The sequence below is a fragment of the Rhinolophus ferrumequinum genome, chromosome 5, assembly GCF_004115265.2.
Source record: "Rhinolophus ferrumequinum isolate MPI-CBG mRhiFer1 chromosome 5, mRhiFer1_v1.p, whole genome shotgun sequence".
In the NCBI taxonomy this organism is placed as follows: Eukaryota; Metazoa; Chordata; class Mammalia; order Chiroptera; family Rhinolophidae; genus Rhinolophus; species Rhinolophus ferrumequinum.
This window is the reverse complement of record NC_046288.1, coordinates 43,855,543-43,880,524: the sequence shown is the minus strand read 5'-3', so window position 1 is coordinate 43,880,524 and position 24,982 is coordinate 43,855,543. Positions and strand designations below refer to the sequence as shown.

At 32.3% G+C, this 24,982-nt stretch overlaps 1 protein-coding gene across 4 annotated transcripts in view; it reads right to left on the bottom strand.

Moving 5' to 3' along the window:
- Positions 1 to 24,982, bottom strand: part of CCSER1 (coiled-coil serine rich protein 1) — a 1,122,560-nt gene that overhangs the window by 990,740 nt on the left and 106,838 nt on the right. For all 4 annotated transcript variants that reach the window (XR_004422964.1, XM_033105324.1, XM_033105323.1 and 1 more), the window contains one exon: positions 297 to 1,661. Coding sequence is in view for 3 of the 4 variants with exons in the window: in XM_033105324.1 (XP_032961215.1) it covers positions 297 to 1,620 (1,324 nt within the window). In the remaining variant the exon portion in view is untranslated. The remainder of the gene's footprint in view (positions 1 to 296; positions 1,662 to 24,982) is intronic.

Here is a 24,982-nt window from a genome sequence, read left to right as displayed (position 1 = left end):
ATTTTAGATAAAGCCACATTGCAAATAAAATTAGTTTTCTTCCACTTTCTTCTGAGGGTCACAATCTAGATAACACAACTAAGAAAAATGAGCAATATTGCTGAATTATGTTTTCAGCATAATACAAGTGATGTTTACGATCGAGTAGAGAAAAGATTTAAAACAAATTATAAATAGGAAAGAATATTAGAGAGTGAAAAATAAGGAAAATGTGGTTACCATTAATGAGATGGAGTAAGAAAAGTGAATAATTATAATTACAATTTATATTCATTATACCAAGAAAATCAGCATACCTTTGGCAGGATTTGTGTCATATCCATATGATGTTTTGTTAAAAATATGACGATCACCAGAAGAAGGTATTATCCTTGAATCTGAAATAGGATGGATCCCTTTAGCACGGTCAGCTATTGCTTTATGTTGCTCATAAAACCCAAGCTTCCTTGGGGAGCTTGTTGCCAGCATTGTTTCACCATTTTGTAATACCATATGTTCTTCTCCTTGAGTATCTTCTGGTAGGTGACTCTCTGAGTCATTCCCATTCATAACAGGTAGTTCTGTGATTTGCAATAACACTTCCTTCTGACTAGCAGCAGAGGTTTCTGGTAAGGAATGAGATTCAGTGCTACATCGACCTTCTAACCTGTATTTTCCAGGAGACATAATTGCACAGGGAACAGTTCCCATAAGGTCTATTGTTGTCTTTGTAACAGCAGCAGGATTGGGAGACATCTGAGAGGTAGAGTCATTGTGGCCAAAGTTGTCACAGTGGGATGCCATGCTTCCACTTTTAGAAAATGCATCTGCTTCGGACACAGAATCTTCCGTTAAGGCGAAGAACTCGGAAGGTGTCTGAGCTGTGGTAAGATCAGCAGACAGTAATGGAGACTGTAAGGAGCTTCCTGCCCGTTCTGTCACACCCACAGAACAAGATGGAGAAGCTCTGACTATTACAGGTTCTCTCTCTTGGTACTGTGTAATTTCCAATGAGAATTCAGATTGTTGTACCAATGAAATAGACTGGCTTTGTGGAACTGGCTTAGAAAATTTATAATGAGATGAAAAAGATTTAGTAAGCAGCTTCTTTGTTGACTGCTTAACAGAACGGCGAGTTTGTTCTTCTGTGAATCCAGAATCATCCCCCTCACTTTTGCCAGAACTTAGGCAATTTATAAAAACATTCTTATTAGTTGAGTGCTCCTTTTCCCTTTCAAAATCTTCTGTCAAAGATCTCGTTATCTTCTTATTTCGTGAACTACTAAAACCAACAGAATGTCTTCCCCTGGTTTTAATATGTTCTTCTATACTCATTTTTTGCATACTGCTGTGACCAGATTGAGCACCATTTGAAATACTAAGGTTCTGATTGGTAGGTTCTTGCTTAGGTTCAGTCCCCTTCTTATGGTGAAAGCTGATGGACGGAGTACGGAATATGCTCCTGCGTTTACCTGTACTACCTGAGCTTGAGTTAGTGCTGGAAGGAGAGGAACTGTGGACACCGACTGTATTACTGGAGGAGGGTGAAGAAGGAAGAGAGTCATGTCTTCTGCTAATACTTCTTCTGAATATTGGCAACCGGGAAACCAGGGTAGATCGTCTTGATCCGGAGTCCCCCATTGGGACTCCAAGGCTTGCACTGTGATAGCCAACTTAGCAGCCTGGAGAAGTTAAAACAGAAAGACCAAGTCAATGTAATTCAATTATAAATAAGATATTTTAAAACAAAACACCGTTCTTCAAGACATGGAATACAATGAGATTTATACTAAAACAATAAATAATAAAATTCTGATATGTAAGGATTTTTTACAAAATTATCCAATAATTTACATAGCAATTTTATAATGGTGCAAAAATTCCAAGATTACCAAGAATATTTAAAGTCTATTCAAAAAAGTGTTGGGTGGGAGACACAAGATCATTATTTAAGACCCAGCCTTATTATTCACACTGGTTCTATAATTTGGTAAGTTGTTCAATCTTAACTCTTTATGTGTATTTATTTAGATGTAATAGGCATGTGACAGCCATGAGCATTGCTGTCTGGGTAAAATGTCCCACCACTGCCTCAATTAGCCAGCACCAGACAGACCACAGGACTCAACAAGTTACTGGCCTGAGCTTAACAGCATTACAGACTAGACTAAGGTATGAACAGACACTAGAATCTCCACTTAAAAGACAAAACAACCAGGACATATTCTTCTCCTTGGAGTTTGATTTAGGACGTTTAAACATAATAAGGCCATTGGCAGAGGAAACTAATCACAAAGGATACAGTGTAGAGTAATAAACGAGATAAGGTTATAAGGAAACCATAACTATGAGTTGAAGACTTGATTGAAAGCTAATTCAGCTGGTAATGTTGAGACAAATAAGAATACATAGTGAGAGAAGCAGAAGCACAGAAAATTGCTGAACCACATTAATATCAAGGTACTGATGATGAAGAAAAAGAAGGAAGAGAAGACGGCACCTGCAGTTCATCAACTCTGATGCACCAAGTACTTTTGCACAGGTTATCTCTTTTAATGCTTCTGAAGTAGATAATATTACTATGAACATTTTACAGCAGAAAGGTAACATGCCTAATGTGACTCAGCTAATAAGTGGTAAAGAAGCCTTATCTAACCACAGGGTCAGCTCATAATCACCATATGTACTGCTTTCATTAGAGTGAAGAGCCAAGAAACTTATGCTGTTGAGGGTCCAGATATGCTTCCACTTTAGGGATTCTTAGTTGTACTGTCAATCTTGCTACCCTGGTGATGGCTATTTTTCACTGATTTTCATGTGTTATGATTTGGTCCCTGTTTTGTTTTGCTTTGCCTCTAACTTTCATTTAATTCCTTAACTATAATGTACACACTCCCTTTGTCAACTGGAATCAAGCTCTGTTTCATTTTGTTTTTTGCAAACCAAACTACCTAACCAAACAATAAAAGATACTACATAAAATGACAAGCGCTCCATTTTTATCATCCTTACAATTATGAAATGGATCAAGTAAAATACTTTCATGTCCTTGAAGAAGTATGTGACAAAAATGGAAATTATTTTCTCTCTCACATATGCATTCATAAATATTTAATAGTGTGTTCTAAATGATACAGAATCGAACAGATTTGCAGTATATGGCTTTATTGGATGATTTTTAATGTCACTCCCTGAATTTGAATTAAAATCAAATTCTGTGTGAATCACTTCCAAAATATTTAAGTATTCTTGTAAGGCTTTGGGGGAAGAAAGCCTACAATCTAAACAAAGACATTTTAGCTCTTGAAGTGTTGCACAAATTAAAAATATCTCATTTTTCTCCCAGCTTAAATTTTCCAAAGTGGATGCAAAAAATAATACATTTTTTTCATGATTTCACTTTGAAAATGATTTAATTAACATCACTCTCAGCTGTGTTGCAAGATTTATTTCCATTAAATGTCCAGTGAAGATTTTGCTCTAATTAGAGCATTAGCACCCATAATGATTTGCAGCTGGTGGGGAGTCTACAGCCTTCAGTGCATTAATGTCAAAATATTTATCATTATTACTGAAATAGCTTAAAAATTTATGTGTAGGAAAAATTGCCTTGGCTTTTTTTTTAATATTTCCTGCATTTGTATCAACATTTAAAACAAAAAAGTGACTCAGTTCCACATTTTTTAGGAAGTATTCAAAGAATTTAACTAATAAAAAAATTTCAGAAAAAAATACAATAATTACTCCTCTTCCTAAATACCTAATGAAATGACTTCCATTGGGTGCATAATTCATTTAGGATACTAATATATTTTTCCTAATTTCTTTAAGTAAAAACATCATAGTTAGAAAACAATATCTGTAGATTGAATGGATGACATGGAGTGGATATAAAATGTATTATAGATACAAATCCTTACTATTTCAATTTGTCTACTAATAGCTTTTTAAATGAAGTTCTTTATTTCCTACTGAGAGCTTTCCAGCTAAACAACAGGCAAATAAAATATAGATCGGAATTATCCATATTTGTTAAAAGACGCTACTGTCTGGGTGCTATCTACATCTCCAGATTAATTATCCCCCTCCTCACATTTCATTCTCTAATTGCACTTTTAACTACTTTCCATTTTCTATTCACTTTCACCTTCTAGGCATGAGCTGATATGGGTCCACCTGCTTGGAATTCCCTTCCTAGAACTCTGATGTGACAGTGTTCCTATTTATATGCCATTTTGGATGTCATACTCTTCCTTTACGTATCTCTAAGTATTACTTTATAGTAAACATCTGTTTATTTATCTGACTTTACTATTTTACTTTAAGTTTCTTAGTGGCAAAGTCCATCTCTGCTTTGCTGTGAGACTCCAATACCTAATATAATACACAATTAATACCTACAGAGTAAATAGATTTAAGAAAATGAAGTTTTAATTTGAACACATCAGTATTTCAAGCATAAATAAACATTTTCTGTCTCACTACCATAAATAAATGCTAAAATTTTGAGGTTAATTATATTGAATTACAACTTTTAAAGATTTACAGGTTAAATGAAAGCTTTTCAAACTGTAAAATTATTAAATGATCTAAGAACTAATAACATTTGAAAACATTATGAAAATATAATGCTGAACAAGTTTAACAAAACATACATCATCACATCAATTTCAACTATGAATGAAAAACAAATATAACACTCCAATATGTTAATTCTATTTTATTATAATGAGAACAATTCATTTTAATTCCCTAGCAAGCCTTGTATATATTTTCATAATTTTATAAATTTCCAAGTCAGATAAAATAAACATGTTTTCTCAATTTTCCTCTAATGTTTCTTGGTTCAGAAGTCATAGCCATTTTAAGCATAACAGGTCCTAAAAATATATGTTGAACTAAACATGCCCATTGTCCAGGGGCCTTTACTATTATAAACATTATTTTCTTTGGAAAAACATTATATAAGAAGGAAAATCTTATATAAGAAGAAAGTCTTCTAATTATACCTTTAAAGCTGTGTAAACAAAAAATTATAATGACTTGTAGGCAATACTACTATACAGATGTATATTAATCCTATTAGAAATAGCTTGAAACTCAGTTTGATCTCAACCAAAGAAACCTCATCTTTTGTTCTTTAGCATCAAGACTAAAAAAAAAAAAAAAAAAAGAAAAAAAAAAGAAAGAAAAAAAGAAAAAGAAACCTCTCAGAAAGTATTTTATTCAGTGATCTCTTATTGAACACAATCATTACCATTAATAGAGTACAACATCATATGATGCATCTATGCTGAATAAAATAAGATGGGAATTTCTTATTTGGCATGGTTGAGGAAGGTATGAATTCTAGTTAAAGGGGTTATTTGAATTGTTAATGTTTCCTATTTAAAATTAGAGTAAAAGTAAAATACATTAAAGAAGTAAGAAATACTAAAACACAAACATACACACACAGAAACACACCCTTCCACGATGGCAAAGGCATTATCCAAAGGCATAAAACAACCTTGCAGGGTTTCAGAGCTATCATCTTGCAAACTGATTATCATATGCACAAATAGGCATATGTTAGCACAATTTTTCATTGTTAACATTTGAAAACTAAATAACCAAGTTTCAATGAGTGAGTTTTCACTATGAAAAGCTATTTACTTCTTCTTAAAGAAACACTCATTATTTCTTTACTGCATGATAATTCATCTATAGATTGTCAGTAATAAGTCAGATGCAAGTGATTTGTTTCAGGTTTTACACAATCTTTTAAATATTTTGGTATTTCCATAAGATAAATATTAATCCACCAAAGATTACTGTATACTTTTGGCTAATAAATTTGAGTTATAGTATGATTTGGAAGCATGTAGCACTATGATTTGTTCTCATTAATAATAAATTGGTGCCATTATACCATTCTTTTCAAGGCTAGCAAACTAACCAGACAGGTCATTTTTATATTTTCTTGATCCAAAATGCATGCTTTAGATATTTATTTGTTTGCTAAATATTAAAATGACTGGATTTGCCTTACATTTTATTTTTTTTCACTAAAAAAATTAAGGACCAACTTTATAATTAATAAACTGCAGTTGCGTTTACCTATCAGCAGAGGGTGGAGAAGATCTTCCTTTTTAATAATAAAGTCAATTTTTTTTTCTTGTAACTTTCAAAACCAATTAAGATTTATTGGGCAGTTAATAATCAAAATCATCACAAAGTCTTTTATGTAAATGAAAAACAAAAGTCTTCAAATACATTTGAAAATTATATCTTTGTTTTTTTAAAACAATATTTTAGAAAAATAAATTGCCTCTTGAATTGAAAGAAGACCCCAACACTTAACTTGAAAGTTTGAAAAATAATTACAAAAAATAAGAGTTTTAGTATTTAAGTTATAAATATGCATAGGGCTTATATTTGAAAGGGAATTTAGATTCATATAGGTCAATTCAAATTCATTTGTTTATTTTCGAATAGTTTCTTCTCATTGTTTTTGGAACAATAGAACATATATACTGCTTTGTACGAAATATATTAGTGCAAAGGGTGTATGAAGATAATAGCATTTCTTGTTCCTATTTCATGTTGTAAATATCACTTTATTTTTAAACCTTATTTACAACATTGTATAGAATAGCTAGCTCATGGTCACAGACACAAACATAAATTTTAAAAAGTACTATCGATGTGTATAGATAAAAATAATATAACAATATAAAATAATACAAAAATTGGAGGAAAATAAATTTTTAAATACATATTAGGAGATTGAATTTAAAAGTAACTACACTCAATAATCATAATTATGTATATGTCTGTGTGCGTGTATATTTTATCAGCAATATAGTCACCTGAAAATACAAATCAGCATAGGTAGTAAATGGAATCCAACATTCTCAATGTACGTTCCAGTTCAAAAATAAATTGGATCAAGATAAATATAAATTTAGAATGGAAAGTCAACATTGATCTGGTGAGGGGGGTAAAAGGTAAATATATCTGCAAATCATTACTGCCTTGCTTTTGTTATAAACACTATTGTAGTTGTATCCTTTATAATGTTAATGGCAATATGTTAAAGAATGCACTAATTTCTGTTCAGTCATGTGTTGATATGGAGTACAAATTCCATCAGAATAATTTTAAAGAAGAATCTTGGATTTATCATTCTTTTTTAAAGAGTTACCTTTGAACTCAACATATAATAATCACATTTATCAATTATATTGTTTCACAATATATCTGTGGATATAATTTCTCTTAGACTCTGTTTCTTCACTCATAAAAAGCACTGAATAGATTAATTCTGTGAGTCCCTTTATTAAAATATTTCCATACAATTTGTGAAATTTAGGATATATATATATATATATATATATATATATATACATAAGTGATAATAAAATGTCATTTAGAATTTTTTTTTCCAGTTTAGTTAATAACGAATTAAATTCAGTAGTGTTCCATAGACAGGAAGGTAAAAATAATGTTCTATAGTTTACTACCACAAACATAGATATAGTGTATTTTACGAAAAGAGAGCAAAGTACATCTGGGAATGCAGTCTATACGTTACATGAGAAAATTAAAAATATTTTAAGTTTCTTTCCTTTCCTTATATATTATTTGCTTATGTAATCAATAAACTTGAACAAATCATATACATATTTTCTTACTTTTATTTCTTAGAATTTTGGTTTGTAACTAATGAATTAAAACAGGGGTATAGTTTTTAGAATCTAAGAAGGAAGGCATGGCTGATAATTAACATATTTTAAGAATAAAATCCTCTGATATAATATAGTATCAGATTAAAACTGCTTCAGATTATATTGAGAGAAATTTTAACTTGGTAGAAAGGACCAATTTTAAGCCAATAATTAATAGATTTACTCTAGATCCATAAATAAAATTCAAAGTAGATTTTACAAAATATAATAAAGTATATTTTATCACCTGTATTTTTCTTTGACTTAAAATTGTATTTGTTTTTAAGAGGAATTACATAACATCTAGTATAATTACACAGAGAGCATAATAAATTCAGCTCATTTCTTTCTTAAAAACAACTACAAACCTTTAAACTTTGTTAATTTAGTAAATTGTCTCTTTATGAGATTATGGTCCTGCCTCAAAGACTACTATAAGGGATGACTGACTGTCATTGAGTTGATACTGAGTCAGACACCGTTAATTTGATAGAATAATTAGTAAGAATGAACTCCTGAGAGAAGGACTTAATGTTTATGCCAAATGGGCTGTTTTAGCTGTACTTGGTAGTAAGGGTAATGGTGTCCCTGACTTGAGTTGCCACTAGATGGAGATTTTGCATCTTGGAATATTTTTAAAGAGTTCTACCTCGGTGAACAACTATTGCATAGAATTTTACATTTGCAAGATGGACTTCTTTTTGAGAACAAAATAAATCAAAATCCAGATTGGTTAAGTACCTCATTCAGTCATACAAATAAGTAGCTGCACTAACCCTCATAAAGCTCAGTGGAATTCACTCTAATCCAATCAAATAAAAGAAGAGACTGTCACTGCCTGAAACTTGTCCTTATTAAAAACTAGCGAAAAGACCCTTGTTCTGTAAGCATCTGATATATCTATATTAATTGAATAGTTTTCCCATTTTTGTGTAACTTTAAAATATAATTTATTTTTCAAGGAGCTACATTAACATTATGTTTTCTGTTGGTTCCCTTTTCTGGCTTTTTTCAAAACGTAGTCACAAATTCCCTAGAAAGGGTACCTCATATTTAATGAGTATATAAGTGATCTCACTTTAATCCTCTTAAAAACTTTGTTATATAACTGTAATTATTATCGTGCGTGTTACCTGCCATTGAGCCAGCTCTGACTCCCTGGTCACCCTACGAATGAGTGACGTCCACAGTGCCCTGTCCGCAGCAGCCTGCTCAGCTTTTGTGTTCTAATGCTTAGCGTTTCTTTTATGGATCAATCCATCTCATATTTGGGCGTCCTCTTTTCCTGCTGTCTTCTATTTTTCCCAGAATCATTGCCTTTTACAAAGAACCCTTATTTGTTATGATGTGCCCCAGATAGGACAGGCTTCAGTTTTGTGATTTTTGCCTCTGGCGATGTTTCAGGCTTAATTTGCTCTAGGACCCGCTTTTGGGTCTTTCTGGCAGTTAGGTCCAGGATATCTGCAGAGCGCTCTGCCAACACCATTATTTCTTATTTTATTCTTCTTATTATTATTATTATATTACTCTTAACAGATAAATCAACAAATTTGGGGGCAGTAGAGTTGAGATTTGAGTCCAGGTATTTCTGATGCTAAAAACAAATTTTGAAATTATATCACTTTGCCTGAACGCACAAAAGAGATACAATGACAATAATATTATATGATACTAAATAATATCCTTAATTATCTTGCTGCCTGAAGAATGTGTAATTGGGAGTGGCTTAGTAGTCCAATTTAGTATCCCAGTAGGTAATCAAGAGGAGTTTTAGAGAGAGAAACAGGGAGAGAGGGAAAGAAATGGTTGTGCCATCCTACAGATTTGATTAGGCTAACATGTGCACATCTAAGATTGAATATTAGACAAGGACATAGGTTAAGATGTAAGAACATTTTGTGACTCATAATAAATTCTTCAAAGAAAGCATGCATCCAAGCTTAAAAGAATGGAGACAACATATCACGTAAGAAACCAAAGGTTACAAGAAACTCCAGGAACCTCCAGGGCGTCCTACTGGCTTTGTTTGTGGACAAATCACTTAAAGGTATTAGAACACTATGTATATAACTTATAGCATATACTATATAAATAGTTTAATACTACAACAAAATAATTACTGAATGAGGGCCACAGTCTAAAAATATTGTCTCAAAATAGTTTTTTAGCTTTCTTCTGAACATCTTAATATCTCATTCTGGTTTTGTCCTGTATAATTTTTAAGTTACATTTCTGGATCTACATTTTCTGAGTTTGGATTCTGGCTTCTGCATTCATTAACTTTGGATAAACTATTTAATCTCCCTCTGTGTGTGTGAAATGGAGAAATAAACAGCACCTACCATAACAAAGTTAACTATGATGAGGATCAAATGATCTAATGTGTGTTAAGTGCTTAGCACTGAGCCCAATACCGAATAAGCACACAATAATTGTTACTTAATTTTATTATTGCAAAATTACACAAAGTGTATCCAACTTTTTATTTTCAGAATGTGAAAAGGAAATCTATCAAAAATCTGATATCTCAAATGGAAAAAAAAAACTAGTGAAGCATCAACCTTTCCAGAATTTTCTCTAATAAGGCTTATTTGCTTCTATGTGAGCTACAAGTAAAGATAGTATGTATTTGGATAAGCAGGATAATATCCCTCCACAAACCCTTAGGGTAAAGAACTGTATTGCTGGCCTGGAAATGAGGAGAAATGGCGGTAATAAATTTTAACACTCTTTGTGAAAGATGAACTCTCTTTTTAGTTTTCTTCTATTCAAGTGTATTTTCTGCTGATATCTTGGATAATTTTATGTCGTTCACATTACCTAACACAATAATTACAAATTTGTTTTACTAAAATAAGTGAAAATCTATATAATCCCTAGCACACTTTAAAAGTTAACCACAAAGGTTTTTTCCATTTGTTTAAATATGGAAAAGGAAGTACTTTTCTGGCATCTTATATACTCTAGATGTGCCTTAATACTGTCAAGCAGCATATTCAACTTATTTAAAGAAAAGATATGTTAGTGTATGTCATTATAATCTAATTGAAAAAGCAATCCTCACTGAAAAACCAACCAGTCTTCAGAAGAAGAAAAGGTTTAAATAATCAAATAGACATGTTAATACAAATCAAAATTCTCACTTAGTCATATCTGGAATCTAACAGAAAAAAGAAGAGAGAAGGTGAAGGAAGGAAAAAGGAGAATGACTCAAAATATTGCTTCTATGAAATAAGGCACCCTCTCCTCCAATATTTCTTTAGGAGGTACTCAAGGGACTCCCTGAGGAATTAACCTCTGATGGATATTCTGGAGATTTTTGGAGACTGGACAATCCATGAATTGCTGGAAAGATTCAGAAAAGTTGAGAAGTTTGCTGGGTTTTGTTTTGTTTTGTTTTGTTTTTGTTTTGTGTTTGTGTTTTTGTTTTTCCCCAAAAGTGTGAGGCTAGGAAAGGCAATCTAGGGAGAAAAACCTTCTCAAGCAAGGACTGAAGCTTCTCAAGCAAAGAAATTGGATGGAAAATCACGACTGGAAGTTAAGTAATGAGAACTTAAGTCTCTTAAAGGAATGCATGCTTGTGTAGGCCAAATGGAGTCCTTGATACCCTGGGTTATTACTACAATCTGAAAACCACAGCTCTAGCATGCACAAAGTGCTCAGTGGATTTTCTCATTCAAATAATGACAAAACAGGAACCATGCTCTCCTCTCGGCACAGAACATGCAAAAGAGTAAGAGACACCAGGTCCCTGTTCTGGTGGAGTATCTATTCCAGTGACGGAGACAGACTGTAAACAAGAAACCAAATGAAAATGATAGATAATCTCTGACAGTGATATATGTCATGTAAAAAATAATCAGTAATGAGATAAAAGTTGAAGGGCGGATATGTGGATGGTTGAGGTGAATAAAGATCAGTGGGAAGAGCACTTCCAGCAGAGACAACATCAAGTCCAAACTCCCTGGGGCAGGTCTGCCTTTGCTGTATCTAAGTAACAATGTGAATTAAGGGAATGAGTGTATGAGAAGAAGCTGGTCAGGAAGGTAGAGAGCCAGATCCCATAGGTCATGGTAAATGCCTATTTCACCTGTTAGAGAAAAAGCCATCAGTGAGCTAAGTTGAAAGAGATATCCTCTTTGTAGAGGAGGGATTACAGGAGCAGTTGGCCAGTTAGGAAATTACTGCAATAGTTCAAAGGAAGGATGATGGTGGTCTAGCTTAGATAGTCATAGCACAGGTAAACAAGGTAATAGACTTATTTATCTCAGGGGCGGCACCAACAAAAACTGTTGTTGATAGATGGAATGTGAGGAGTGACAGAAAGAAAGGAGTCAAAGAAAATGCCTAGGGTTTGCTGTTTTGTTTTTATGTTTTAATTAATATTGTTGTTTGTTCTTTATTTGTTTTAAATGGGGGAAGAAGTACTACTCAAAACGACCATCATAATGGTAAATTTAAAATGGGATAGATAAATGAAAAATAGACACCCAAAGGCTTAAATTACAATTAAATATGGACTCCTATGTATTGTCATTTTTCATATTGAAAGTAAAGTGCAAAAAGTCTTTAAATACAAGTTCATTTCTGGTCTCAAAGTTAGAAAACCTGGAAAATCTGAAGAATACAAGAAAATATAACAGATGAAAAGTATCCAATCCTATCAACACTACACTGTCAGTTTGTTTTTAAATACAGGAGTCTTCACTTTGCATGGCACAATGTTAATGGAAACATATGCATACGGTAACTGCATCCTCGCTATGCACAATTCTGTGGTACTTAAATCTCACAAGTCTCGGTTAACACAGCAGATAATGCAAACTACTGAGGAGTGTCTTTTCTTTCAGCAAATTTTACCTCATTTGAGATAAAGTGCATATGTAATGTATCTTTCTTAGCAATTTATCATATATTATCAACTCTTCAAAAAGTTAACAGTGGGACGATATTTCTTAAAGAGAGTTACCATAAATTACTTAAGGTAAAACACAGGTATTTTCAATTGTTTCTGTTAAAAAATAGCAATCTTATACTATACTATTATAAAAGTAACTAATCCATTTTATTCCTAAATAGTAATTTAATAGCATAAAATGCCTCTGTTTTTGGCTGGCCCACTTTTTTGGAATTTTTATTAATGGAAGAATCCTAAGTGATGTTTTAGATTTCAACCTAATGGTTGTATTGCTTCTATTATCAGTGTAGTTGGACCAAATTCCTATATGTAAATCTCTTCTTGGCAATAAATGTGGCTGTTGTGAAGTCTACAACCACTTTCAAGCCACGAGGGTACCATTTAGTAAATGATCACAGCAACACATGATGGCTACAACCACTAGAGGCAAGAGTGTCTTATCGTACCACGTTTATGCGTCCTCAAGATGTCTCTCTCCTATTTTGCAATGATTAATTCACCTGAGTTCATGAGAAAGAGTAAGAGTACCTTTCTGCACCTCTTCGACTTGAGAAATCGAGGCAATAAAGCAGGCAACAGGATGAAGAACACTGACAGAAACAGGACCTTTCCAAAGAATGTAAATCTGTTTACAAGTAAACAATTCAGCATACTTTACCAAAATCTCCTACAAAGTGGGGGATCTGTACTAGGCATTCAGAGAAAACCCAAAATAAATACTTGCTTGCTCCCTGAACTTTAGAAGTTCATAATCTAATTCATCCATACTGTGGTATGGATTATAAATGCAATTAGAGTTCTGAGAAGAAAAGAAAATGATGTGGACTGGAGAGGGAAACTTAATAAAGCAGCAAACTAAGGCATGAAAATTTAAGACAGAGTTTTCACAATGTCTTTGAGATTTCAAGGAATTGAGGAGTTCATTCACTCAGTAAACATCCATAGAAAAGTTTATTCTGTTTCAGGCAGGACGCTGAGGATGCTCTTCTCTTTTCTCTCTCTCCTCATATACTTGTCATTAGGCCATGGAATCTATAAAGCACTGGACCTAACCGATGATCATCAAAGCCAGGAAGCCAGTGATTCTCAAAGTACAATAAGTCGTCATTTAATTTCTTCATAGGGTTCTTGGAAACTGTGACTTTCAGCAAAACAATGTGTAACAAAACCAATTTTACCATAGGCTAATTGATATAAGCAAGACTTACGTTCCTACATTTATCTGGTCACATAAATATCACCAAACTTCTAAATGAAGACCCAAAACACTTCTAATGTTAAAAATTGAAATACATGAACTATACATATACTTAAGAAAGATTAATAAAAACAAGTAAGATCATTGTTTTCCAATCTTCTTATTCCAGTTCAGGATTGCAGGTGGTCGGGGCCTCTCCTAGTAGCTCAGGGGGCAAGGTGGGAACCCACCCTGGACAGGACGGCCTTCTATTGCAGGGCATACTCACACACTCAGACTGGGACAGTTCAGACACTCCAAATTAATCTCAAATATACATCTTTGGGATGTGGGAAAAACCAGAGTCTCTGGAGAAAACCCACACAGACAATGGAGAGAACATGCAAACTTCACATAAACAGCGGCCCTGGCCTGGGAATCAATTTTTCTTTTTCTCCTCATCAACATTATAATGAAACAACATTGAATGAAACATGTTATTCCAGGACCTGCTGTATAGTTCCCAGGCCAGCAACATCAGCTGCTCCCAGCATCTCTGGGAAATCATTAAAATGCAAATTGTGGGCCAAGTTCCCAAAAATGCTTCATCAGAACCTGTAGGTGTCTTCTCTAGCAATCTTTGTATTAACAAGACCCTTAGAAGATTCTGACACACTGAAGCATGCTAGAGATTGAACTCCACTGATCTAAGCTAACCAAGGAAGAACACGGAGGCTAACATGAGGTTATTACTTGTTAGTTAACTGCAGAACAAAAACTAGAAACATGATTTTTGACTCATAAGAGATCTCTTTTTTTTAATCCACTGTAACATGAATGCAAATTTTCTTTTGGTTCCAGTAATTTCTTTATTTTTATCCCGTTGCCAAACATGAATCTTGGAAAATTTAGGTGCCGTTTATGAATACTGTACACTTTATAAAAAAAGTATTCATTTTTTATTTGATTATAAATCAAATGAATGGTATAAAATATATTTCTTTTTTTAAGTAAAATAGAATTAATTATTTTAAAAAGCACAGTAAAGAACCATACAAATAAGGAAAACTGTCTTTCAATATTTTTTTTTCTATTTTTCTTTGGGTGTTTTATTCTTTATTTGTTAGTTCTTTTTATATATCAAGGATATAGCTCTTTATCATATTTATTTTAAATATCTTTCTATTTCATTTTTTATATTTTTACAGTTTAAATGTTTGTTTTTTATGTAATCTGAAACACTCACATCTTTTATTGTTGTTCAGTGTTTTGTGCTTTGAAAAGTTTTATCTTCTCTAAGAGAAGGTGAAAATTCACCTATTATTTCTTCAAATATCTGTGAGTTCATTTTTATGTTTAACTTTTTAACTCATCTATATTTTTTTAAGTGTCAGTCTCAAATTTTAGTGTTCATCAGCATCACCTGGAAGCCTTGTTAACATACAGAGTTTTGGATCTCATTCCCAGTTTCTGAAATAGTAGGTCTGACATAGTAGATTTAGCATTCCTAAGTTTCCAGGTGTTGCTGACGTTGCTGGTCCTAGATCACACTTTGATAACCACTAGATAAAGAAACCAATCAACAAAAATTTTTGATGTGTATATAGGATTTGGGTATTGTGTACTGTACTAGATTAGTGGCTAAACATAGGTACAAAGGAGTGAGATCAGAATGAGATAAAGAACAGATACAGTGAAGATATCTTTGAATGTTATGAGTATAAATTTTTCTCTGAGGCAAAACACTCCTGTCCAAGATTGAAGAAATATGTCTATAATAAGTACACACTGAATTTAAATTAATTAAAACTTCAAAATTCTCCCTGCCTGAGAAATAATATGTTTTTTAATTATAAACTAATTACTTCTTTTTATGTTAACCTTCATCACTGGAAATAAAATTTATGAAGAAAGCACCTATGAAGAAATTTCTGTGACACAAACTATCAGGCAATTCTATAATTATTTTTAATGAAACAAATAAATCATTCTTCAACTTGATTGAATTTTAATTATCAACTTAACTGAAATCATAAAACTTGCTTCATTTCCTTTTTCAAACAATGAAATTTCAAAATATAAGAGCAAATCAAAAATAAAATGGATTTAACCTGAAAATTATATATTCTATTTAATAGAAAGTACTTAGTGGTATGTAATATAACATAATCATTCAAAATGTAACATAATACGTAGCATAAGTGCTATGGAATCTGACTTTAAAGTCACACCAATGATGGGGTACTTTTTTTAATTAAAGTTTATTGGGGTGACAATTATTAGTAAAGTTACATTGGTTTCAGGTGTACAATTCTGTAATACATCGTCTATATATCACATTGTGTGTTTACCACCCAGAGTCAGTTCTCCTTCCATCACCATATATTTGATCCCTTATGTCCTCATCTACCACTCCTCTGCCCCCCTACCCTCTGGTAAGCACTAAACTTTTGTCTGTGTCTATGAGTTTTTGATTCTTCATTTGTTTGTCTTGTTCCTTTTTTGTTTTCAGTTTTATATACCACCTATCAGTGAAATCATATGATTCTCGACTTTTTCTATCTGATTTATTGCGCTTAGCATTATAGTTGCAAGATAAATCCATGTTGTCTCAAATGGCACTATTTCATCTTTTCTTATGGCAGAGTAGTATTCCATTGTGTATACATACCACAACTTCTTTATCTGTTCATCTATCGAAGGACATTTTGGTTGTTTCCATGTCTTGGCCACCATAAATAAAGTTGCAATGAACATCAAACCAAATATATCTTTATGGATAAATGTTTTCAGATTTTTTTGGTAGATATAGACATATGAAAAAATGCTCAACATCACTAATCATCAGAGAAATGCAAGTGAAATCACAATGAGATATTACCTCACACCAGTTAAAATTGCTATCATAAATAAGACAAATTATAACAAGTGTTGGAGAGGCTGTGGAGAAAAAAGACCCTTTGTACACTGTTGGAGGGAATGCAGATTAGGATACTTTTTTTTTTTTTTTTAGTGACTATCAACTGTAATTGCAAAAAAATTAGAAAACAAATGGCTTTGTTTATACCTTTCATTACACTTGTGTTGTCATACAACTGATCACAAATGTCACTCAACAGCAGGCTCAAATAACCCAGAACTTGCTTCACTTTGTTAAATAAAGCCATTGCTAGGTAGTTTTTATTTGACAAGAAAGTTAAAAATCACTCATAGGGTTTTCCATTGTAACTATATTACATAATAATCAACAATTGGTCAAGGTTATCATATCTGAAATAAAATCTCTAATAATGGACTATTAAAAAATTTTATTCTACTAACTGAAGAAAGTATAAATTTTATTTCATTGAAAAATGGCGCCATTATATGTTGTTTAAAGATAACAAATCTTGTATTTTTAATATTCAATTTTGGGTTAATAAAATTTCTTTTCTTTTCCTGTCATTTAGTAGAAGTTATGTGCACAAAGTCACCACAGGATATCAAATTCTTTCTGTGATAATATGTGTTTGGGAGTGTGTGTGTGTGTGTGTGCCAAAAAAAGTATACAAGTGGACGCTTTGGTTGACATTGCTCAAGTAGTAGTTCTTGTAATCAGAAGTGTCCGCACGCTGATGGTAACCACTTTGAACACGTCTTATAATTGCAGAAGTCAAACGTAACTTGTATTCATCTTTTGTTATTGGTATATATCGAGTATTAAAATTTTAATAGTTTTTTCTTTCTTATAATGTGTATACATTTTTTGGGCTATAAATATATACTTTTAAAACACAAAATACCATGAAGTATTAGAGTTTCTCTGAGAAAGATGAGTCACTAAAAAGTTTACTGATAAGAATATCAGTAGAATAACATGTTATCACTAGAAAATGGTCTCCCACTGTTACATATAGATTACAGGGAAGAAATACATGGGAAATAAATAGGATTTCCGGGTGGAAAGGAATATCCTCTCGTTCTCGGGAAATTTTTTTGCTTTCCCATTCCCGAATCCTAAGAAAAGTTGGTCAGGAAATTGGGAAAATCGGATCCTTGAACCCAGTAATACCCACAATGGGAAATAAACGTACTACTCACAATATATCTCTTAGACATTTTTCCTATTCATTGCTATCGAAATTTACATTGCGTCACAATGTTACACACCACCAGACATGCATGTGCAACATCAGAATCAGATATCACATGACCAGCTAAGTTTAGTTCTAGTAAATCAAGCACATTTGATCACGGAGAACAGAGAACAGTTTGCATTTACATAGAGAAATATTTGTTTCACAACCCAGGATTTGACTACAAAGTCATCTTCAGGTGAACTAACTAAGGAAATTTAAGGTTTTCCTTAATACGACATTGTAGTCAAATCCTGGGTTGTAAAAATAAGTATTTCTCTGTGTAAATACAAACTGTTTTCTGTTTGCCACGAAGATTCATTTCCACAAAGTGATGGCCGATACTACCAACCACATTCGTTCAGTTTGTTTGCGGCTGACGACTGTGATGTATGTAAGTGTTCTTGGCTCTCTCCGCTGCTGTGGGTAAGTCAGTCTATTTAAAAACAACTTGCACTGCTAATATTTTATTCCAATATTCCAATAATTTCCAATCTCGTATCACAATGTTTTGTGGCACTTTTCAGCTATAAATGTTTGCTGCACAATACAGATCTTTCTTAATTTTTTCTTAATGCTTTTAAAGGAAATAAAATTTGAATTGGTTAAATATAGAAATAGAGATCTTGTGTCTCTCACAAAGTACTTGAGCAATGTTAGGTGTCTATGTGAGATGGAAGAGGATGATTTTTTTGCCTTGTCAAGTAAGAATGAAATTGCATGATTGGCAAACTCATTAAAGGAAAGACTTTTTAAAGGAAAATTTACAGCAGAAGTAGTTTCAAGAGAAGAAATAAAGGATGTCCTACAGAGAGTTCTGACATTAAATCAGAATCTGATCTGAAGTGTGAATTGACTAAAGCAATATCAATTTTGACATCAAAGCCTAGCCCTATGCATGCAGACAAAATATTTGCTTTCCTAAGGAAGGAAATGAGCTTATATGAAGCAACACATTCTCTCACTCCCAAGTTGAAGATGCTTTTAGACACACTCATAACAATTCGACCAACGTCTACAGAAACTGAAAGAAATTTTTCCACATCAAGTATATTTGTTACACAATGAAGATCACGATTGTCTGATCAGGCAATTAATGCTCTATGTTTCTTAAAGTTTCATTTTTAAAATGACAGATAAAAACTATTTGAAGTTTTTTTTTAAATTTTCAAACGAATAATGTTTGCATTTGTTTTCTATTAACGTTTAATTTAATAAATACAATATTTAAATACAATTGAGAATGTTAATACATTGTGTGTGATATATGTAAAAACTCACTGTATACTATAAGGTTTGGTTAAATAAAGCTGTATTAATTACATTGTTTATATTTTGAGAAAACCTGAAATATAACAGAAACCTAGCCAAAATGATACCGAAGTGACTCCTGTTTAGCGCTCAGGGCAAGAGATGCACTAGTTGTGAAATTCCAGTCGACCTCCACTTAGGAAATTTTATTTACTCAAGTTTTTCATCAACGTTTTACATATAGGAATGTCTCGAAAGACTGCACCGGCGCCACGGATCCCGGTTGCCCCACCTTCTCTACAGCTTTTCTGTTTATTAACATTTACTGTTACAACCATTATTACAGATGATCAACGAAAATCAAATAAAAAAAGATTATTCCGGGAATTCTCGAGAATTCTCAGGAAATATGATTTCCTGTTTTCGATTCCCGAAGGTTCCAAAATGTCGGTAATTTGGGAACCCTAGAAATAAATATCCTGGTAAAGCAAAGCCATTTATTTTAAAAACAGGAGAAAGCAACCCTACAGTAATGCTGTATGACAATCATTTTAGTGCCTTATATCAAATGCTTTGATGTACTTTTGATCACTTAGCGATTACATATCTTGTTTTTTCTGGATAGAAAACTTATCAGTATCAGTAGGATCTAAGAGTAGATTGAATAGAGTAATAGACTTTGATCTGACTCTTGTGAAATACAGTGACCCATAAAATCTCCATGAATTATACAACTCCTTCAAATAGTCATTTCCAAGAGCTTATAAAGAGTGTAGCCTCTAGATACAATAAATCTAATAAAATGTATTCATAAATAAATAAATAAATAAATAAATAAATAAATAAATAAATAAATGTGTGGCCTCTAGAGTAATCTAATGACACAACGTATAGCTTTGTTAAATTGGGTACTGTTTTGGGATTTTTAACAGAGCTCTGCTAATAACAGTAATTTGGGTAAATTGAGATGAGCATCTGAAACATCAATTATTTCAATGTTTATAAATCTCAATTTTCAATTCTGTATTTCTACTTATATTTACTTAACCACCAAAAAATTCTTTAAAAACACTAATGCTTACAAGTTAAAAATCAATTCATATGCTAGACTGCATTATAGAAACTGACTATTAAGAATAAAAAATATATATATATACAATGCATGTATACATTTATTATATATATTATATATATTATAAATTTATATAAATTATATAAATTATATATATAATTTATAGGGGCTGCCTACTTTTTATATCATTTTGATATTAACAGCCACAAACAAAATAATGCTCTTATTAGGCATAAAAAGAAATAATACAGCATATGATGTATATTAATGTAAAATAGTAACCCATTTAATAAACCAAGTACAGTTAGAAATGTGTTTAGTGAAACTGAACTAAAAGCTTTATAACAAAATATCAACTAAAAAGCACACAAACATATTTATTCAAGTCTAATTGGTATACAGATGCAATTAAGCTGATTCAGGAAGTATAAAGCCAAGATACCACATGGTTCTTAGTTCTCCAAAACTGCAGACATAAATGTGGATTTCATACACTGGTGTCTGAGAACAGCACTATTGATAACAGAATGCTTTGCTCCATCATTCTTAGTGCCTTTTGAAAATATGGTTTAGAAAATGTAGTGTTTTTATCCCATCAAAATGTGTGAGAGTAAAATGCAGCCAAATAAGCAAGTCAATCATGGGTATCCCCATGGTGACTCAAGTTGAGTTGAGTTTTTTTTCAGTGCATAAACTAATGCTATCTCAGTTATATAGTTCTGCTTGTGCTCAAGTTTAAGAGTTCAGGATCAGGAAGTGATTGTAAATGGTGGGCATTGATCTAGCTATACGTACATTTTGAATGGACTGGTAACTATTCTTAGTTTTCAGACTTTCCAACACCATCATGAAAAGAGCTAACAGATAAAAATAGACTTGAGAATGTCAGTGATTCATTTCTATGAATTGCTTTACTAGGCATGCTTATGGTTTTTTCTGTATTTTCTCATTAAGAGATAAATGAAAAACAATACTTGTGTGGGGGCGGTACAAGGGAAGCTATATAACCTAAATCAGCAATAATCAAAAATAAATTAAAAGTAAGCAGGAAATTCTGAACATCTATACTACCATATGCCTAGATTTGTTTAGTAAACAAAATGAGACCATTGTGTTTAAAATACTTTTCAAGTTAGCAAACAGTACAGATATATATATACAAATATCAGTATGATTTCAAATGTTAGCAGCCTATTTAATTTTAAATAACTAGATATGAACAAAGACTAAAATGTGTAATATGAGCATATGATTTGCAAAGCAACCGGAATGGAACTACTAAGATAATAATCCATGCTGAAACATAACTCTAGAGCTTTATACTATACTGGAAGTCTCCCAATGGTTCTTCAACCAATGTGATTAAATATTTAGATGAATGGGTTAAAGACATTCTCATGTGTCAGGTGAGCCTGGCTTTCTTATTCTAAATTTCTAACTTGGCAAGGAGACACTCTGGTAACTCTCTCTGGAAGAAGAGGGGAGGATAGTTGAAAAATTTATAAACACATGTAAATGAGGGCCTAGGTCTGATTCATAGCCTCCAGATTTATACTTTCTTAGTTATCTATGTGAGTCCATAGACCTCAACTCTTAAAACAGAGGCCCATTTATGTGGAGTTCAGCAATTACATAAGAAGAAACAGCAGAGTTCTATTCCGTTTCCTTCATTCTTTGCAAAGCTGTGGCATTGCTTAGTGCTGGGTTCCATCATCATTTAAAATTTCCTCATTATTTGTCCGTGGAAAATTTTCTGGAGACCAAAAGATTCATCATTACAATTTGTTCACCATATTTGGAATAGTGGCTTCACTCCTTTAGTCCTCAGGGTTTTGAAATCAAATATGAAAAACACTTCAATAAGATTGGTGAGTTTGTAACTCTCCTATTACCAACCCCTTAGAATTTGTTATTTTCTTAATGTTGTTCAACAAATTCCTTTTTTACTTTTTTTATTAATATGGGCCTCTGAAGTGTATCTGTCCCCATCTCTGATACAAATTTACTTGGAACAAAGTCCCTTGACTCATCATTTTTATATAATATGCAGATTTTAGATTCTTTGCTTGGATCGTCTTGGCAGAGAAAATGTCAAAGATTAATTTCACAATAAGCTCTTAATATTTGACTAGCATTCATAAGCCACATACCCATATTTAAAAACATTATACAATTTTCATTCACAGCAGACATTAATATAAGGCACAGCTACTTCAAAGAGCAAGTCACATCCGGCAGGTGAGTTCCTAAAACATTTTCTCCTATTACAGCAATGGACCTCATTAATCATTGGAAGCACTTGGTACGTAGGTAGGGCTGCCTGCATATTAGTTGAATGAGGAACCATTTCTCCTAACTGGTATGCCCTGATATGTTCCAACTGTTTTCACATAAACACACACACACACACACACACGTAAAAAGTACAGCAAGAAACAGAAAAAGAGTACACAAGATTTGTCTTTATCCTACTAATGTCATAGGTAGTTGACAGATCTTTCATTCAGTTTCTGTTCCATACCTCATCTTGGAGGATTTGAATATCTTTCTAGAAAACTTTTCTGTTTTTCACTCTGCATCATTGCTATGTGGCTCGTTATTCCAGTATATATGAATATTATACACCCTTAGTTTTAGCTTCCATACTTTAGCTTCCATAATAGATTGGCATATGACCCATACTCTTTTCATTATATCTGTCTCTAATTCACACCACATTGGTAAAAACTGTTTTCATACAGTCGACCTATTTTTATTCCAGAAAATTGCAGCATAAAATCTTCCAGCAGAATACAAACACTTATATATCTTTTCTTTTTAATTAATTTTATTGGGGTGACACTGGTTAATAAAATTATATAGGTTTCAAGTGTACAACTCTATAACACATCGATATATAGCTTTATATTCACCTAAGTTTTATATATTCCAGTAATGACTGGATTACACTATAGCAAAATGAGAAATAGGTTACATCTGAAGACCAACTTAAATTAAATTAGTGCGCTTACTGGCGGTGAGTACTGAGAATAGCTGTGAAGTCTATCCAAGCTCAGCAGTAAAAAGTATCTTAACAGAATATAATGTGTAACATGGGCAATGGAGGGAAAGTTGGCAGCCTATGTGCTATGTATTTTCTGTCATAACCGGACTCTCTCAGATACAAACCTACTCTTACGGAAAAACCCTAGGGCCATTAAACACCTGAATCCCAGCCACCAATTAAAGACATCAAATTTTCACTTCTTTGACTTAGATCCTGTCATCCATAGAGCAATATGGGCAGAGATGTCTTTAAAATGATTAGATATAATCACCTAATAACACTTTTTAATTTTTGTATCATTATATTCAAGAAAAAAATATTATTAACCAACCTTAATTATTTTGCACTGGTTAGTTTTTTTAATACCTGATTAGTCTTGATTGTCATCTTGAATGAATGAATATATATATATATACACACACACACACACACACACACACACACACACACACATAATTTTAAAGGTTAAAATAACCTTTTTTAAATGCAGATTTTTAATATCAATACTCATCTTGAAACCCATCCAACAGGATAAAGTTTGAAAGATAAAATTAATTATATTGTATTGCCCTGGCAAAACAGGCAGCTATAAGTATTTTGGTACAATTATTATAGACCAATTTTACTAATTTTGATATAACTACTTTAAGAACTAGAAAATGGTCAATAAGAGGTTACAAGTAGCAACATAAACCCTAGAAAGGTTTATCTGTTCATAAAGGTAAACTTTGTAATGCACAAGCTGTCTGAAATTCAATAATTTTCCTATTACTAGATGCTATTTTTATTCTTGTAGGTTATGGAGATAGGAGAAAAATTATATCTGCTATTTAAAATAGTTGGATAAACAAGGGATATCAGAAAAAAATGGGTTATATTTAGTGGGAAAATATGATTTGAAATTTATTAAAGAGACTTCTTTTGTGAAGGAATAAATTTAGAATTATAAACCAACTTAGAGGACAAAAACTAAAAAACCTTCAGTTAATAATCATTAAGATAACCTTAATATTCTGGAGAGGAACAGATAGATAGATAGAAGTATTCCAGCCAACTCAACCATGCAGAACATCATGCAAATCCATTTTAAAGAATTGCTACACAACTATATATACATTGAATAGGATAGTGTATTTGTTAACTAACATCAGATGGAGGAGAAGAAAGTTTGGAGACATACCAAAAAAAAAAAAAAAAGAAACCTACAAAAATCATTCCAGTAAATAGGAAAGTATCACAATATTAAGTATGCTATTGTTAGTTCTAATATTGTTAGCTAATGTTGTATGAGAGTTATAGGTTGACGGAAATGACCCCAACATGAAAATATTCTGTAATAAACTAACCTTTTATAAAGTGTATAATCAATAAAATTGCTCAGCTAAGTTAATAACAATGACTCCCCAGAAACCATGTCAATGTCTTCAGGAATTAGGATTTTATTGTAAACAACCAAAAATTCAATGTAAGTGAAATACAATCAATTCCAAAGCAAAATTGCAGAGCCTACAAAAATTTCAGTATTTCACTAAGATCATTAAAGTGAGGTAGAAAACTGGTGAAAACACAAACAAAGCCATTGACAAATTAGAACTGTAAGATGTTATGAAAGAAGATAAAATTGAAAAGAATAGCTTCAGAATTTGTGCAAGAAAAAAAACATTATTTGAATATCAGATTACATCCTTGAAAAAATTGATGAAATCTTCAAATAT